General features: G+C 38.8%; 1 protein-coding gene across 4 annotated transcripts in view; it reads right to left on the bottom strand.

Annotated features, from left to right (window-relative positions):
* Positions 1 to 19,188, bottom strand: part of LOC126513391 (fibrocystin-L) — an 87,756-nt gene that overhangs the window by 5,915 nt on the left and 62,653 nt on the right. For 3 of the 4 annotated variants that reach the window (XM_050161750.1, XM_050161757.1, XM_050161761.1), the window contains 15 exons: positions 18,785 to 18,888; positions 17,116 to 17,245; positions 15,749 to 15,870; positions 13,772 to 13,862; positions 12,712 to 12,860; positions 12,509 to 12,631; positions 11,835 to 11,946; positions 11,638 to 11,754; positions 9,205 to 9,370; positions 7,494 to 7,726; positions 7,124 to 7,291; positions 5,998 to 6,155; positions 5,650 to 5,785; positions 2,990 to 3,331; positions 355 to 506 (listed from right to left, as the gene is read on the bottom strand). In XM_050161750.1, coding sequence (XP_050017707.1) covers positions 355 to 506; positions 2,990 to 3,331; positions 5,650 to 5,785; positions 5,998 to 6,155; positions 7,124 to 7,291; positions 7,494 to 7,726; positions 9,205 to 9,370; positions 11,638 to 11,754; positions 11,835 to 11,946; positions 12,509 to 12,631; positions 12,712 to 12,860; positions 13,772 to 13,862; positions 15,749 to 15,870; positions 17,116 to 17,245; positions 18,785 to 18,888 — 2,303 coding nt within the window. Of the gene's footprint in view, positions 1 to 354; positions 507 to 2,989; positions 3,332 to 5,649; positions 5,786 to 5,997; positions 6,156 to 7,123; positions 7,292 to 7,493; positions 7,727 to 9,204; positions 9,371 to 11,637; positions 11,755 to 11,834; positions 11,947 to 12,508; positions 12,632 to 12,711; positions 12,861 to 13,771; positions 13,863 to 15,748; positions 15,871 to 17,115; positions 17,246 to 18,784; positions 18,889 to 19,188 lie in introns of those variants that run through there. The other variant, XM_050161767.1, reaches the window with a different exon arrangement.

Genomic DNA, 19,188 nt, shown 5'->3' with positions numbered 1-19,188 from the left:
CTCCCCCAACCAAGCCCCCCTCCCTCGTCAGCCCAAAAAGCAATCAGGGTTCTCTGCCCTGTGGGAAGTCCAAGGACCACCCACCTCCATCCAGGTCTAGTAAGGTGAGCATCCACGAAACTGCCTAGGCTCCCACAAAACCACTAGGTCCAGTAGAATCAAAAACCCGTTGCCATTGTTCTTGAGGTCTCAGTAGTCCTCCTTGTCCGCTATGTTCAGCGAGACCAGTTTTGACCCAGGCTTTTTCAGACCCAGGCCAGCTGGCCTTGGTGAGTTTCTTTTTTTAAAAAAAAAAAAAAGCAGCACCGTTTTTTAAAAGATAAATTACATTTTACTCTAGTTGTGTGTTCTTACCTTAATCCAGCCAGAATCGGATGGTTGGGGAATAGGACTGGTAATAGACATGGAAGAAATATTGAATCCAAGGACAGTGCTAATTTTCCCTAAGATGACAGCTTGGCCAAGAGAGCTAGAAATGTCCTGGAGCTCGGACAAGTGCATCTGACCTGTGGGGGGAAATCCATTAGGGCATTTATTTGGATCACAAGAATATAGACATGTGTGAGGATGTGAAAGTTTTTGGCTTTCATTTTGTTTGCATTCCTCATCACATTATAGACGACTAAGACTTCGGTACCTGAAAACAATATGACAGTCATATTAATAAATCGGGGGAAATGAAGAGATCAAGAGAATGTTAGAAAATACAACTTAAGAAAGAAAAAAAGGTAACAAAGAATGCACGTGTGTGTGTGTGCGCGCGCACACACACAGACACACCTGAAAGCACAACGAGAGAGTGTGTCTCATGGTTTAAACTTTCCTGTCATTCTTTGTCAGCAGTGAAGGATTTTCAGCCTTTCCTGTCAGCACACATTACTTTTCCAGAACAGAGTATTTTTAGAACTGAAGTAGAATAAGGCTCTACCCATTATTAGTGTGTGCATTAATAACCTGCTGAAGTTATCAGCTTCCTAACCACCCATTCCCTTTTTTGGACTTCTGGCAGTTTTGAAGGTTGCTTTTCTGACAGTACATTCTTCCCTTTCTCTCTTCCTTTCAGGGGACCTGGGGTTTCCTCTTAAACCAATCACCTCCACAAGGACTCCCACTTTATTAACCACACCTTCGCACTCCTTTTGAGAGAGTCTGATACTTATTCTTGATTTCTTCTCCACCTACCTACCAATTCATATTTAACCATACACTAATTTTCAACTTCCTTTGTCCTTACTGTCAAAATGAGAATTGTTAAATTCTACTTTATTCCACACACTGTAGCCAGAGTGATTCTTGGAAAACTGCTGTAACCAAGACATTATTAAGATCCTGTGGCTTAAAAGATCCGCCGTCTTCCACATTCTAAGTCATGCCTTCATGACTCAAACCCCTGAATTTCTTCCATTAAGGATAGACTAGAAAGCTTGGTGTGCTGAGCAGTGTTGCCTAACACAACACACTGGAACCCACACTCAGGGAATTTTCAGTTCACTTCGAAAGGTCTTCCTTGCACAACCCAGAGTCTCAGAAACAGGCTTTCAGGTTTCTCCCTCTCCCTTGACTCCTTCCAGATGTCTTCTCTAAGCTCTCTGAAGTGTGAATGTTTCTGTGGTCTAGGGGAGATGTACCCAGGTGCATCATCCCATGGCCACTGCTACTTTATGGTCACTGGCTCTCAGCACAGTGAGAGACGCAACCTTTGCTGCACTGTTCTTCCAGTTCTCTCGATTGCCATCTCAATACTGAAGACCTTGACATGGAAACCTCTGTCCTGAGGACTCCACCCACCCAGACATCTCCTCAGCACCTGTGCTACCTCTTTCTGGGCTGCCTGACACTATGCAAATGCCATATTGTGTGATGCTTACATGCTGGATACCCTGATGTTATGGATCAGCTGGATGACTATGTCCACATCTATCTTTTTACTTTTCTATGTTTTTTCATGATTCATCCACCCCAGGCCAAGTTCTAGAACTTTTCTTGAGATGTGCAACCCTACACTAAACTCTACTTTGTAAACACACCATTGGCTTGCTTTTCTTTACATTCCCGTTCCTATGCTCCTTGTTCTCAGACCTCTATCTTATATTTATCGAGGTCTATCTGGCATTGCTACAAAGGGATGAATAATCTGCCTTTGTACCCTGGGCCCCTGCAACTCCTAGATTAAATCTACAGGTTTAGTCACACTGAAACCAGAACTCTAGCCATATAATCCAAGGAAGAACAGAGCTGAAGAAGGGAAGTCAGCTATGACTCGAGGCAGATAACATCAGAGAAACCATTGCTACAACATAAGCCTAGTGAAGCAAGATCAATAAAAACTCAGAGAGAGAAACTGGAGTTCAACCTGAAGATCCAAAGAGCAAAACAGTCCGCTACTGGCTCTTACCTCGACCTCAGTCCGAAATGGTGGTCCTGTCTCCAGGAATCTCAGAATGAGACTGTGTCTGTGAGCTGTCTCCTCCTGATTTATAAACCTCTCTAGTGCTGGGATTCGAGATGTGCACCACTGGGATTTAAGTCATGCACTGCCTGGTTTTTATGGCAAGTAGTGTGGCTACTATGATTAAAGGCGTATGCCATTGTGGTTGTTTTACTTTCCAGATCCCGAGGCAAGCTTTAGTTATTGAAATATGAAGGAAATATCACTACAACCTATGTTCTTCTAAGCAGCAGAGTTCCACTGGCAGCTTCCTCTTCTTACTGACTATCTTAACCTATTCTTACCCTTTAGCACTCAGATTAAGTTACTTCCTATTAAGTCAGATCCTTTTGTTTAATTTATTCATGTGCAACCTCTTCATAGTTCCAAAGTTGTTATTATTATAGAAATAGAGAAGTAAAAGGGTTTGTAGGTCTTTAGGGTTCAAGACAAAGAGAAAACAGGGCTCCCTAGGGCCTGGTTGACTAGGCCTTGGTAGACTTATTTATGACATTACACTTGACAATGACATTCCTTTATCTCAAAGGCCGCTACCCATACCTGCAGTAGAGTTGCTTAAGAACCAAGCAGGAGCGGCTCCGATCTCTAATTCCACTGCACGTCCCACGGATCTCCTCCTCCGCAGACTCCCTCCCATTATTCTGCTGACACGGATTTTGTCACTCGGTATTTTTAGGAACAAGGCAAGGTTTCTAACCAGATTGTGAGAGCTAAAAAAATTGTCTTCTGTCATGGCAGGCAGTTGGAAAGAAACAAAGATGACCGCAGCAGTGTGGACTTCCACGGGTGTGGTTCCTTTAACCACAAGGTACAGCATCTGGTAGACTCTGTCAAAGTAGTTCTCGCCAGGGCCAGCAGAACCCAGGGTTGGAAGGAATTGCTCTAGGAAGAAAAAAGGTCAAGACAGCAAAATATCAGAATATATTTCTATTAGCATAATGGCCAAATGCAGTATTTAATATTTGTTTGAACTCCCAAAAGTTCAATGATATTATTTTCATAACAAAGCGTACATATTAAAATCCAAATGCCTATGAAACTAACTTGCAACATGATAATCCATTAAATAATACTGTTAATAGTCATTGTATACAAAATTGATTTCTAAAAGAATTATCTATTGTCACAATAAAAACGAGAAACTAAAAAACTATGCACCCAGAATTTTATTCTGAAGTTATAGAAGACGACTTACATATTCTGAATTTTAAAGCCACAGGTGAAGGAATTTGGTGATTTAAAAGTGTAAATTTAAAATGGCCTTCTAATTCATTCAGCACATACATGTTAATATTTCTTGTTCTACTGAGGACAGAAGGTATGTGATAAAATGAAGGATCTATTAAAACATCTCAGAGGACTCTCATGCCGTGCAAATGGGAAGATGTGCTAGCTTGTAAAAACTACGATTAATCAAAACAAATTCTACTAGGGAATTGGATTTTATGAAGTGAAATTATACATTTACAGTGTGTGTGTGTGTGTGTGTGTGTGTGTGAGAGAGAGAGAGAGAGAGAGAGAGAGAGAGAGAGAGAGAGAGAGAGAGGGTGTCAACACAATTAAGAACCAGGAGATCTTCACCATGTAAGCCCCAAAGGCTGAACTGTATTCCATTGGTAGAATAGAGCATGTGGCGTCTGGCTGTACTTCAATGTGCGAATCTAAAGAATGTGCCTCGCACTACAGAGTAGGTAAGAGTTCATACTCTGGTTAACACGCCTGTGCCATCCGTCTTAGCTGACTTTTTTTTGTCACTGCAGTCATGAAGGACATAGAGATCGAGACAATAGAGCATTTCAGGTAACTTTAAAAAATAGAGAGGTTTGTGGTACAAAGGCATTCTGCATTCATTGTGCTAAAGCTTTGAAGAAATCCTGCAAAAACAATGCAATTTTTTTCTACATTAATTTTTGGCCAGAGAAGCAATTGCATGTTTGAGCATCAGCACTGAAAAAGAAAAAAAAGCATAAACAAGAAAAACCCCAGCAATACTAAGAAAAAACAAACTGATAACATACAAACACAGTCTTGTTAATCTATTAAAAGGCACTTGTGGTTTGATTTCCAGCCCTTTGCCTCATTTTATTCAGATGTTTCTTATTCTCTAAGGCTGTGAGCCACAACCTAAGGGTTGCCATCCCGTGTAGCGAACAGTCCTTTTACTGGGGTCACCCAAGAGCATCAGAAAACACAGGGTATTTATATTACGATTCAAAACAATATCAAAGTTACAGTTATGAAGTAGTAATGAAAATAATTTTATGGCTGGGGGTCACCACAACATGAGGAACCGCATTAAAAGGTGACAGCGTTAGGAAGGTTGAGAACCACTGATCTAAGGTATAATGGTACATAGTAAGAATTTACATATAAAGCACTTAGGGCCGAGTGTCTGGCATGTAAGAATGTCTCTGGAAATTTTAGCTCTTTTATTAATATCAAAAACAAGACTTGTTTTACGAATGACAAAGACTATTGACAACTCATTCAGACTTCCAGGTCTAGCTTATAGTTTGTTGTTTACAATTCTGTAATAGTGGGCCAAGATCATGGAGCCAGAAGGTAAGTAATCTAAGTCCACTCATGAAACATGTTTGCTATCAGCAACATTAGAATTCTATTTAATAAAAAGCCCTAAATGAACAGGGATAATTCTTGGTTTATAAATATCACTATATAGATAAATGTAGCCCTTTTGGTGTATTACATTCAAATCATGTGTATTTTGTAGTATTTAATTAATAATGTTGGTATTATGATAGCTTTCTTGACAATACATCTGATAACTAGAATTAATTCAGGAATTGACCTCCATAGAACAGAAATAAAGCAGAGGACAAGCAGATAATTCGGAGAGAAATCTCTTTAAAACACAAGAGCAGTTAAACCACACACATCGAAGAAAAACTTAGTCAGGAAGTAACAAGTATGTCTATTACAAAAAACGCTTGTCTTAATCCACCTACAGGGAAAGAGTTGCCAGCAGGGATCATTCAAAACACTTTATGAATGATAACATCTTAGTTTTTTGTTGAATGGGACTAAAGAATGTACTTCCTTCTTTATTCACCAATGGTTATGGAAGTGGTAGAAGATTAAAATGTTTCAAAAAATGTTTACAAGGAACAAAATATATATATTCACACACACATGCACACATGCACACGCATACACACAAGTGTAATGTCCTAAGGAAATACCTGTGTTCAGATGTCTGTCAAGTTCACAGAATTTCTTTTGGGCATTCCATGCTGTATTTTTGGGACAGACTAGTGAATTGTTCACATAGACATCCAAACGCTGAAGTGTAGAAAAGAAAATTCCTACTAGAACTGCCTGTTAAAAGAAAACATTTATATGTTGGTACATATGTATTCTTCCAAGAAAGGAAACCCCTGTCCAGATTAATGGCATTTTCAATCTACACTAATGGATCTTTTTAAATGAGCTACAAGGATGGCAAAATTAGAGAAGGCTGGAGTGAGACTTAATTGCCAGCAGTTTGGAACTCTGACAACTGGTAAGGCAGTATTTCTATCTAGGCTCACCTTATTATGTTCAACATTAAGCAACATCAGCCGAAGATTCTGAGGACTGGTCCCAGTGAAGTAAACCTCATACATTTTGTTCAGGGCCACTATGCCATGGAACAGGGAGAGTCTTCTTTGGCATGTATACCCAGCACACCAACCATGGTCCTGTGGGCCTAAATTCGTGCAAAATCAACGTCCATGTTCCTATTTCTTTTTTTTTTTAAAATATTTATTTAACTTTTTATGTATACAATATTCTGTCTGCATATATGCCTGCAGGCCAGAAGAGGGCACCAGACCTCATTACAGATGGTTGTGAGCCACCATGTGGTTGCCGGGAATTGAACTCAGGACCTCTGGAAGAGCAGGCAATGCTCTTAACCACTGAGCCATCTCTCCAGCCCCCCATGTTCCTATTTCTTGAAAGCTTGTTTATTTCTCACAAAATACGAAGAATCTTTATATTTAAAATAAATTGCAAGGGTTTGGTTCAGATGCAAGCTCAGCAGTTAAACCTATTATTTATCCTCTGTCTACCCAGCTGGTTCTCAAACTTTGGCTTAAAACGGAAGGCAGAGAAGCAACTTGCTCCTATTATCCTTCCTTTCATACTGATTGGGATTAAAAAGATGACAATGTGTTAGCTAGGATTTGTGTTAGAGAACTGTATGACCATAGAGAACACTATGGTCAAGACTTAGCTCTCTGGGGTCTTTTTCTAGGAAATGTATTTAGCATAGCTGTTTCATTAAGACAGAACCTGCCAGCAAAGAATGAACATTTGTATTCCCAAACAAGATGCATTAATGATTTTTGGCCACTTGCTCATTTGTTGATTAGCCAGCCCATAAATTCCACAACACATTTGATTCGTAGCTGTGGGGGATTGAACAGCCGAGATCCAACAAGCGGCCTTTCTTACAGCATTCCATCAAATACTCAATAGGAAATAAATGTCCTGGATCTTCTATTTGGTAAACCACCGAGTCAAATCTCACTCTTGCACACAGTTATTTCTTAAATATGGAAGGCCAAGAAGTCTTTGTATTTGTTGGTTTTATATGCAAATAATTTTTCACGTAGCTCTCTGCATTAAATAAGTGCTTTGACTAATTCAAGTCCACTTACACAGAATACTTACCATTAATGAGATCAACATAGCCATTGCTCATGATAGCCACTGGGGAAAGTCTTCGTGTTTCTGTGTCCGAATCCAGGCTTTCTATAACCATCATTGCATACTCCATTCCAGAACACTGATAGCTCTGCCATGCTGGGATGTATTTACAGGTCGTGTCTCTAATAATCCCTAGAAACATGAGTATTAATGTTTTAGAAATGGTAGGTCTCTGCAAAATGTCTTTCTATTGTCCTTATCTTATTTATAGGATCAATAAACAGAAGCAACGGGTTATTGGTTCGTCATCCAATTTTTTTTAAAAAAAGGAACTTCATTCCATAAACTTCAAGTTTAATCATAGACTTATGATTCTATTACTAGAACGACAAACCTTTATGAGGCGCTTTCTCCATGACAGGAATTCTACTTCCGTTCAGAAAGGTGAGCATTGCCTTAGGAATTCGATAGTCTCCAATCCCCAGTCGGCTGTTACCTTCCCATTCATATTCCGCCTGAGGGATCACTGACCCCGAGTTCCCCAGGAAGGAACCATCCATGTCTCTAAGGAATGACTTTCTTTTGGCATCACAAACCATGTCCACACAATCAGATGGGTTCACTTTACTGGGGAGAAAAGGCAAAACAAACAAGTGAGGTCAGTGATGATTGATTCTTTTTTTCAGAAAAATTCTAGCGGGACAAACTAGCCTGTGCAATTAGCATTGCAAAGAAGAGTGATTTTTTTTTCATGGTGTTTATTTAGTCCATTCTGCTGGATTTATTAGCCTTTCAAAATGACAAGTTATACAGGTGGGAGATATACTTAGGACTCCATGTTGGTATCCCATATTTTGTATAATTATAGGTTTGATTGTTGTGTGTTGTTCATAATACACTAACATTTATCTATGCCTCAGGTGGATGTCAATATTTTGTTGTGACACGATGGAAATCTCTGTGTTGGCCTGGTAGTCTCTGCTAATTTTCTCACCATTCTTGTCTCTACAAATGATAAAGTACTACTTGTGTTTCTCTGTGGGAGACATCCATTCAGTTACAGAGCTTTGTCCCTCTGAGTCTCTGCAAGCTGTTCAAATACTTCTGACAGAAAACTTCTTTTCTCTAATATAGTCTTACAACTAAATTCCTGTTTTATCATGAGTTGACTAGAATATTCTATGACCTCAAATCTGTAGAATCATTCTTTTTGGAAATATCTTGACATTAACTGATCAGAAAAGGTCTTAGTTCTAAGCTTCTATAATTTCTGTGAATAGAATAACTGATGTGCAGTACCTGAGCCCATTTTTGGAGTGCCTGTGATGGGCCATTTGGAAAACCACAGGTAATAAAACATAATAAAAAGAAGTGAGGCCCAACTTGGCAGAGTCAGAGTACTTGATGGAAAGCCTTTGGTGAAGGAACAACCTGAGCTACAGTGGCGATCTCAAGATTCCCGGACCACATGATGTTCACCAAGAACGGTAGAAGGAGAGGCATGAAGCCAGCCTGAGCCTGCAGGACAAGCTGTATGGGCTGCGGAGGGCAGACCTGAGGAAATGTGAGAGTTCACGCCTTCAGAGTGAGAATACAACGAGTGAACCCAAGGTGCTTCTCATTGAGCTCAGGAATTGATTAATAGTGATGGATTTTAGGTTTGATTTAATTGTAACTGTTCCTTGATCCTTCCCTTTTGAAATAAGAAGGCATGTTTGTTGCTGCAAGTTTTCTTAAAAGCCAAAAGACTTTGAGATCTTGATTTAAAAAAAAAAAGGAAATGATACAGAGATATCTCCTATCCCCTAATGATGACTGATGGAAAAACATCAACGTGGAAAGCAGATGAAGCCTGCATCCCCGTACTTTGCATTTATGACGATGCTACTAATGGTGCATGGGAAACAGGGTAAGGATAGATACAGTAAAGCTTGTTTGTTAAAAACACCTGAGAACGCTTATATTTGCATTATCAAAGCCTGAATATCTGTGAAAACTACCTGTTTCTCGATAGTAACAGTTATTTTAATATAGTAACCTTTTCAGATGTTTAACAGGGGATGGAGGACAGGAAGTTAATAAAGAACATGTTTTCATAACAATACCTTATGTCAGGTCTGTGTATGAATACTTTGGATGGCTCGGCAGTGTCAACCAGCTGTACGTTCTTCACATGGATTGGGTGCTGTAAATCCTCGTTTAAAGGGTTAGTAATGAATACCACATTAGTTTCTCCTGAACAAACATCCTTAAAGCCAACAAATGTTGAACCTAAGACAAAAGTAATATAAAAATGATAACCCTTCCCTGGAGAACAATGTGAGACCAGAATTATTTCAACCAATATACTCTTCCTTGCTGCCTTGGACCTGGAGTTCTGGGCTGGTATGACAAAGGCACCTCCCTTTATTTATAGTAGATGACTGCAACTTAACATCTGCATGACCCCGGTAATTCTCTCCCACATTTTATCTCAGTTTGACACTGACACTTTGTTTAAATCACGGGACAGTGTTAATTATGGCATAAGAAGACATCTGGATGACGCTTTCATGGTAAGGGTAATTGTCTCGATGCTTCTTGAAATTCTATGACTTCCAATGCATAAGAAAGCCTAGGAATATGTGGCTCAATCATTCCCATCACCAAGGCTAGGGGCCAGCGATAGTCACCAGACATCAAGTTTTATAGAAAGAAGTAGGGTATTTCTAATGAACTAGCCAGTCAAAACTCATTCTACAAACTAGGGGACACTCAATGAAAATGCCTAAGGGACAATAGCTAAAGAATTACGTGGCTGAACAAAGTCCACATTGCAAATCCACTGATTGTGGGTTAGCTGTTGAAAACTTTTCAAGTTTTCAGGGTGATTTATTATGCGGCAGAACTAATTGATCTGTTGTTTTTATTTAGGCCTCTTTTTATATTTTATGTACTCCAAGTTGGATTAAATAAAAGACTTAGTTTTTTAAAAAAATCATACTTACAATGCAATAACTCAAAGGTTATTTCCAGAACTTTTAAATAAGTTTCTCTACTACCTTTATTAAATATATTTTATCTTAAGAAATCTGTGTATGAATAGTTGAATGATAACATAGATATGTAGAAATCAGATGTAGGGGTAGATGCTGTTTGTACCTTGTCTGGAGCTTCACTAGGCCAGCGAGCTCAACTCTAGCTCTTCCTTCAGGGGTTGCCCACAGAGCAGCAACAGCTGTTTCATTCCCATAGAATTTCTCTTGACCTTTTATAGTCTCCTTTGCCCTAAGACATAGACACTCCTCACCACTGCTGATATAGGCATAGCCAGCCCTGACCAAAAGGAATTAAGAAAGACTGCCAGGAAAAAAATATGGGGTGAAATTTGGCCGTCACAGCTGTCTGAATGACGAGGTGAAAACGACCTCAGGGAATCCACATACCCTGCTATCTACTCCTGCTATCCCTTTTCCTTTATGCTTTCTCTCCTAAAAACATACCTTGAATAGATCACTTTGCAAAATATTCCACTTCATAGTTTACCTCTAGGGAGTCTGATCTAAACAGTTGACTGGTGAAGCGGCCCTAAGTTATAATGTGATAAAATAATGAATTTCAATGCCTCCTGTGGTTGGTGTAGTTTCGCTTGTTTCAACTGTGTTATCACAGTGAACCGGGATAGGAGGACACGTACACAGACTCTTGGGTAGCACTAAGTGTCTTAACTGCTTGGCTAGAAGCCACCCAAAAGCCCTACTGAAAAGTAGGCAAATTAATATTAAATCACTATGCCAGCATTTTTCTGTTGTTCTTGAAGAAATGTTAAATGTCATTCTTCAATATGTAAACATTAGGAGTCTAGGGAGATGGCTCAGGGTGTCAGAGTGGTTGGTCTGCAAGTATGAATACCTCAGTTTGTAAACTATGAACCATGGAATAGGCCAAGCATGGCTGTGCATGTCCTGAGGGGTCAGAGACAATCAGGTCTTGTGAGACTCCTGGCTAACCAGCTCGGCCAAAACTGTGAGCTTTCATATCTCAGGGCAATAAGACTAAATGATAGAAGATGAGAAACGTCCTCCGCTAGCCCTCACATGTGCCCTCACTCATACCCACATACTAATTCGTATTCGTCTTACACACATACAACACATGTCTAAATTTCACTAGAGAACCACGCTTGAAATGGTTTTGAAATCTGATTTCTTTAATTGTCGTGCTAAAATATAGTCAGCAGGGGCTGGAGAGATGGCCAGAGGTTATAAGCACTCATTGCTTTTCCAGACTACCTGGGTTTAATTCCCAGCATCCACATGGCATCTCACAACTGTCTGTACCTCTAGTTCCAGGAGATCTGACACCTTCACACAGACATACATGTAGGCAAAACACTAATGCACATAAAGCAAAAGCAAATTATTAGAACATATTCAACATATCACTATAGAAATCAACTTAAATACATTCTCCTGATAATGAAGCTTTTTTAATTAAGAGGTGCTTTACATATTCCTATAGAAATTGAGCAGATTTGTGAGAGACTATATTTAACTTGCCTGAGACATCCAGAAGGCCACTGATTGCATTGTAACTCATGATCCCGGCGTGGGGCTTCCGAGGTGCCATGTTATGAGCTGAAGCAAATGTCGGCCAACAAATTCCACTTCTCCCACCTTTTAGCAAAGAGAAACAGGTTAACAGCAACTGCATTCACATATGCATGGTACCCAAGAGGAAGATCCCGAATTTCTACCTGATGGAGGTCTAGAACTTCGATGTGCAGAGGTGAGTTCCACATCAGGATTGTCGTTACTGAGGACATCGGAGCAGTTAAATTCAGGGCTTCTTCCAACAATTAATGAGTTCTACCAAAACAGTCAAATGACAGCATTAATACTCACTTTTCCTAAAAGGGCACATAATCATACTGAACTGTATGGCGACCAAACACAAGCTAAAAATGTCAGAAGTAAAGCGCTCATTAAACAAAGATCTCAGGGAACAGAAGTTGAGACTGATGATGGCAACAGGAATGAGACTCCAGTGAAAGCAAGTAATTATGCTTGCTCTCAAGCAAATATTTATAAGCATGATTATATATTATGCATGCAAATAATTATAGTAAATGAAATGTTCTGTTTCTATGATGATAGGAATAAGGACGTTTGCAGAAATAGGGGAAATACAAAGCGGAGGTCATGCCATTAGCATCTCTGCGGTTTGAGAAAACATCTTGCGGGAGAGGATGAAATTGCAGTGACTGTCACAGATTATGCAGATAAGAAGAGGTGAGCGGAGAAGGCAGAGTGGTCAGGAAAAGGTCTTTGTAATCTCAAAACCACGAGCTAATCAGAGAGACACTCGGGACATTATTCTCATTCAACTTTCAATAATTTTACTTTCTTCACTATCATCCTTTCTCCTTACCTTAATTTTTACTGTTTTACTAGAAATTTTGTGAGACACCGATGGGGGCATGTAGATCATGGGGAAAACGGCCATCCCGTTGTTCACCAGAGTCACATTATAGATGTGCACGCTCTCTGTGGTCTGTAATACAAGCTGTAGTTAGACAGTGCTAAGAGTGAGCATAACAGAAAATGAGCCATCACCGTCTCAGTCATATTCACCTGAAAATAAATTCCATAATCCCAGCATGACCAAACGGTAAATCCTTGTATAAGAGAACATCCAGGAAGTCCATCCTCGTTCATGTAGATGCCGTACAAACCCCCGTGGGCTTCATTGTCAAACCAGTTTTCCATGGGATTAGCCTGACCTTAAAAAAAATAGAGAGCCAGAAACTTAATGTTACAAGGAATGTTTTGTAAGTTTAATCACTATTGGTTAAAGATAATATTATATATACACATATATATATGTATGTATTTTTCTCAATATAAGTTTTAATGTGATGATATTTTAATGGGTTTGCTCTCATTTTTTTGGCTTGGCATTATCTTTATCTAATTTGCCTTTTATTACTCTGAATAATTGTGGAGTCACTGGCAAATTTATAGCCACTTACATTATTAGCTCCGCTAATTACAGCATCCATTTAAATCAAGCATAGGTTTTATTTGAAAAAGCATGAGGTTTAGATGAAAACAAGTATTAACTTGAAACACAATGACTTGCATGTGTCAAATTTATCTCCGCTCTTCTCTCTCTCTCTCTCTCTCTCTCTCTCTCTCTCTCTCTCTCTCTCTCTCAAATTTCCTAGCCACAGCTTTTATTACGTGTTATTGGCACTCATTCTTCCAGGTCAGGAGGGAAACAGTCACATCCCCAGGGGCATGCATCTGTATGCTTGGAAATGCTGAATTGGATAAAGTGGCAGTGGAACAAGATCATCATTCTTCTAACACCCACTGAGTCAAGAACTGATATGGCCATTGGAACTTGGGGATGATAACAACAGAAAGAAAAGGTTTTCCTTTAAAGTGGATCCAGGTGTTGTGGGATAGAGTTCTTGCCCAGGATTCACAAGACCCGGCATCAATCCTCAGTGTCACACAAACATACGCAACAGGTGGATCCATCTGTTAGACCGGATGTTTTTGAAACTGTGTACCTTGTTTGAGTCTTTAAAAGGAGGAGATGCCAGACGTCAAAATGATAAAAACACTCATTTTCATGATTCGGACAAGTTTTTCATGGGTTTTAGCAATGCCATGTTAAAGGACTCACTTGAGCACGGTTCACCATCAATGCGGTATCCTGCTCTTCCAAATCCAGCAACCACGTTGTTCTGCAAGACGGTATTGGTCCCTCTGTTTACCTGGCATGGCCACAGATGAAATGCGTAGGGTTAATCTAGTACACCATTGTGCAAGGAATGTATTGAAAACATGTGTGGAAAAACCCTTGTTCAGTGTTGTGCTTTAATTATCATAACTCATCCCATTCAAATATTAGTACAAATGAAATCATATTATGTTTTTCCTTTCATGGTGCTGGAGGCTGTAGTCTGTGCTTTATATGCTAGTTCGCTGGGCTCCTAAGTTCTTCACTAGAAAGGTACCCCACAGAGGTTGCTTCTTATTTTAGTCATAGATGCGGTGAGAGTTTTACAAGCTTCGGGCCAAAGTCCAAAATTATCAGAAGATTTTTTTGTTATAATTTGTTGTCAATTTAACCGGTCCATTAAAAGAAAGATATCTGAGGACAGTACAATGGAGTATAAAATTCCGTGGAAATGTTGATTAGTTTAGCAACATCTGCTCCCATCATAGACCTGTTTAGTTCAAGTAATAGTAACTAATCTACAGTTTCACTCTATGAGCCGAGTCAAAGTCAAGGAAAATGAAGGTGTGGACTATAGAAATATCAACAAAGCAGTAATAAACACAGACAAAAGCAAAAACTCTTTCACCGTTTGAAGCACATTAAACAATTATGTTTTAGACTGTCATAACTTTTTAAAAATCCTATAGATAATCTTACAGATTTGGAATTGATGTTTGATTGCCCTTTAACAATAAACAGATGAAAAGGAGAATATTTTTTTTACCACACACATGTATTTTGTGTTCAGTTTTTGGGTTTTTCCTTAAGGAACTTAGTAGGAAGACAACAACAAAACTTAATCCTTATCCCATTTTCTAAAAACAACGATTTTAAAATTAATTTCCCTTACTATACAATAGTCAGTAAACTAAAGAGGTATTTGACTTTTGTCTAAATCTTTTTATAATTTCCATTTCCCATTTGAAGTCTGACTCCATAGCTAAAATATACTGCAGTATTTGCAAAGAACTTCATGGGAAATAAGGATAAAATGTGTAATCTTTAATAAATATAAACAATCTTGCATTTACAATGTATACAAGATGCCCAGTCTAATAGTAGCAGAGAGGCCCCATAACAGAACATAAAAATAATGAATAATGTTGGAGAAGAAAGATAATTGTTTAAACTAACAAACATTGGTAGGAAAACCTAAACACATACACACACACCATCATCAACAAACTCAATAGCCATCAGAATTTGCAACATACTTTTCAAAGTTCATACAGCCTCCAACTGAACGTCTACATCACATCACAATGTCCCTAAGACTCAGAGAACATGATGTAAGGAGAGCTAGAAAGGCTGTAAAAGCCAAGGATTGCTGTAAAATAGTGTCTTGTGGACATGCAGGGCCACTCCGTCCATGAACCCACAAAATCTGCACAAGATCAGGCTAGTCAGTGTCCCATAATGGAGAAGAGAAGGGCTTATGCGGCTCCACCCCAGCTGCGGAGCTATTGCTAATTTATGATGGCTAGAGCAGGAAGGTCAGTTTTTTGAGACTGTTGTCCCTAGCAGGTTGCCAATGCTCCAGCAGACTGCCTCACACCCATGTGCATAGAGAAAGACTTAGTGGGCTATAAAAATACAGGAAGAGGACATGAAGTTGGGAGAAGGTTGTGTAGAGAGAATTCTCATAAAAGCGGGAGGTGGGAATGAGGGCGGGGATGATAAAAATGAGTTATAGACATCCACGAAATTCTCAAAGAAAAAAATAATTTTTAAGAAAGCTCGTTTACTTCTTCAACCAATTTACTTTAATATATCATCCATACCTAAGGAAGAAATCCTATTCAATTTTGAAAGATACAACTTTCACAGAATTGATGTTTATGTTACAACCATTCATAATTATAAAGGTGTTCTCCCTACCTCGATGGCTGCATGCCAAAGAGTTGAACTCAAGTCTTTTCTGTTCTGGTAGGTTCCTGGCCAAACTGAAAGGGTAACCAAATTTCCACGAACTCTGTTGGCATCTCCCCATATTCTTATACCTGTGTTTTAAAAAGATAGCAATTTTGTAATAGATACTAAGTGGAATGTTTTTTAATTGTTTCTGCAATTTCTTTTCTTTCTTTCTAGGGTGAGACTTAGAAAGGGGTCTTTTATAGGGGTCACATGTCATATATTTACATTAAAATTCACAACAATAGCAAAATTACAGCTATGTAGGAACAACGAAATAAATTCATCATTGGGAGTCACCACAGCATGGAGAACTGTAAGGATCCCGGCATTAGGAAGGTTGAGAACCCCTGCTCTAGATGAATGCTAAATTAGTTTACCTCATATTTTATTAAATACATGCATAACTTTTTGTACATTAAATAAGTTTGCAGTGTACTTCATATGATAAAAATGAAAGAAACATACTCATATTGTGCATTATTTTTTAAATAAAATAACCTTACCCATGAATAATCTTTATGATTGATATGCGAGGGGTATCCTAAAAGTCATAGTAATTCGGTAGGCTCAGTGGCTCAGTGAGTAAACACGTTTGTCTCAAAGCCTGGCTACACAGGTCCCATCCCAGGAGCCTATACTAAGGGAAACAGTAAGCAGACTCCTCATGTCCTCTTACCTGCACGTTCATGCCATGGCATGAATGCCCCTTTCCTGTCCACTTCAGACACACACAGAATAACGATACACACATTTAAAATGTAACATAGAGTCATAGCAATTAAATTGTAGTCCTTTTATGTTTATAAAAGGTTTTTTGCATGTATGTATGGATATGATCCGCATATATTCCTGGTGCCTGCACAAGTCAGAAGAGGGTATAAATCTCCTAGATCTGGAGTTATGGGTGGTTGTGAACCACCTTGGTGGTAATAGGAATCCAGCCTGGGTTCTCTGCAAGAGCAACAAATGTCTTTAACTACTGAGGCATCTTTCCAGCCTAACCCATAGTAACTGAAAAGATAAGTGATTGGATAACTCACTTTAGGTTGAGGTCTCTACTATTTGATAGTACAGTCATAGCTGCTGGTGGCAATTTGGATGCAAATGAACTATAACTAAGTAAAATCAAAACACAAGTTCATCTCTCCAGTTGTACGAGCCACAGTTCAGAGGCTCATTTACCACATGCGGCTTAGTGACTGCCTGATGGGACAGCACAGACGGACCATTTCCACCCTCACAGGAAGATGAACGGGACAGCCTAGCTATAGTGTTTACAGGAAGTTTGCCTCCGAAGGGTGCAGTATGTGACCAAAATGATATTCTATTACCTTCTCCTACTGTGAAGTGGATGATGTTGTCATCTATGTCCAGTCCGTCCGTCCCTAACACACCGATTGCTGGGGAGAAGCCGTGGTGAAATGCACAGCCTCGCACGTAAGACAGTCCCTGGTCTTCAGTCTTGGGGACAGTTGGAAGGCGTGAACATTTTTATAATAAAAATTTAAAGAAAAACTTTAATTAGGTGACTTTTTAACAAACAAGCCTTGATTACATACGCACGCTCTTTCTTAAAAGAGATGATTTCCTTGTAGTCTTTTAATCATGGAAGATTTTCCATGTCATGAACTTATGATTAAATGAAGTAGAAACCATATGGTCACCTTAAATAGAGATTATAATCTTCTCAAGGGCTTTTACAGTGTGTCCAGATTTCTATTATTACCTTCAAAATGCCAATGGGATAAAAATTGTTTTACAGAACAATTAAACTGCTAGTAGTGATTTTAACAAATTCAATAGTAACACTCCAAGCAAGAATCATAATCCAGATGTTGATAGGAATAAGTCAGTGAATAGGTCAGTTTCAAATATAAAAACATGTCTGTATTTCTTTATTTCGTTATTCTCTCTCTCTCTCTCTCTCTCTCTCTCTCTCTCTCTCTCTCTCTCTCTCTCTGTGTGTGTGTGTGTATGTGTGTATGTGTGTTGTAGCACATGCTTGAAGTCAGAGGACAGCTTTGGAAGTGGGTTCCCTCCTTCCACTATACAGGTTCGGGGATTGAACTCAGGTTGTCAGCTCAGTAGAAAGCACTTATACCTGATGAGCCATATCACAGGCTCAAGAGGTTTCAATGTTAAGCCTAGAAGCATTCGTTTTATTTCCTTTAAGAAACACTCTTTTTCATCTCCCTTAACTCTCCAGTCTTAGGATAATTCTTCTCCCCTTTCACTGGGGACATAGATACTTAAATCTGTTCGTCTGCTGAGAAACCTAAACAGTACTCACTTCATTTAACAGAAAGTTATTCTTTGCCAGTGAAAACTAAGCTGGCCCTATGATCTGGCACAGTGGACAAAAGTACTTTCCACTGAGCCGACAAACTGAGTTCAATCCCGGGACCTACGCGGTGGAAGCAAAGAACCAACCCCCGAAGCTATCCTCCGAGCTTTGCGCGTGTGCTACAACATCACGCCGTTCAATTTTATTAGTTTTCCTATGACCTTTGACCTTAACTATACAGGAAATGATTGAAACAAATGTTACTATGTCTATAAATGATCATGGGCAATATGGTCAAAGAACTTCTGGAATATTAGAAATACATTTATCTATCTGAAGACAACTATTTAGTCAAATAAATTTCAAAATGTGCATATTTTATTTTGAACATATATAAAAACTTACCACAAACCTCTTCTAGATTAAACACTGCAGGTAAAGGATATATTAGTTGAGAAAGAGGCGCTAAAGCTAAAGATTCTTTTACTTTTAACTGTCATAGATTTTTCAATTTTTGTAGTAAGTACAGAAGTAAGCAATTTATAGTGAAAGGGTGAAAAGATACAGAGACTTTGGCTGGGTCAGGACAAGTGCTTGCTTAAGTGACTATATTAATCTAGCTGTGAGGTATGTTTTATTTGAAGGTTAGTACAACAAGATTTTTGTATAAAAAAAGAAATTTTATTTTGAACATATACAAAAATCAAAACACAAACCTGTCCCAAGTTAAGGAATGTCACGGCGTATCTTGGGTCTGTGCTATCCCTGAAGCCTTCCTGGCCACTGTGATAGAATTCCACATTACTTATTCTTGCATTTCCTGTGGGAGTATAAGATGAAAAGAAAATTTCCTAAGGATGAATAAAATAAGAAAACACTGAAAAGCTGTATAAAACGACTCAAATTTTTCATGGAAACCTTATTTTTCTTTGATTCAAATGAAACATTCTCGATCTTTCCCCATTGTTTTTGTCTTTGAATTTTACCCTCTTTCCCTGCAAAATCAGAAAATTTTAATTATATAGATTTAACATGTATCTAAATTACATGATGATCTTTTGGAATGTCACAAATCATTGCAATAGCTGAGATTATTTATTTGTTATGTGTTATTTATTTA

This window comes from Alexandromys fortis, unplaced genomic scaffold (genome assembly GCF_014885135.2).
Source record: "Alexandromys fortis isolate MF-2015 unplaced genomic scaffold, M_Fortis_MF-2015_v1.1 scaffold_17, whole genome shotgun sequence".
Lineage (NCBI taxonomy): Eukaryota > Metazoa > Chordata > Mammalia > Rodentia > Cricetidae > Alexandromys > Alexandromys fortis.
The sequence above is the reverse complement of the archived record's forward strand: the minus strand, read 5'-3'. Positions and strand labels throughout refer to the sequence as shown.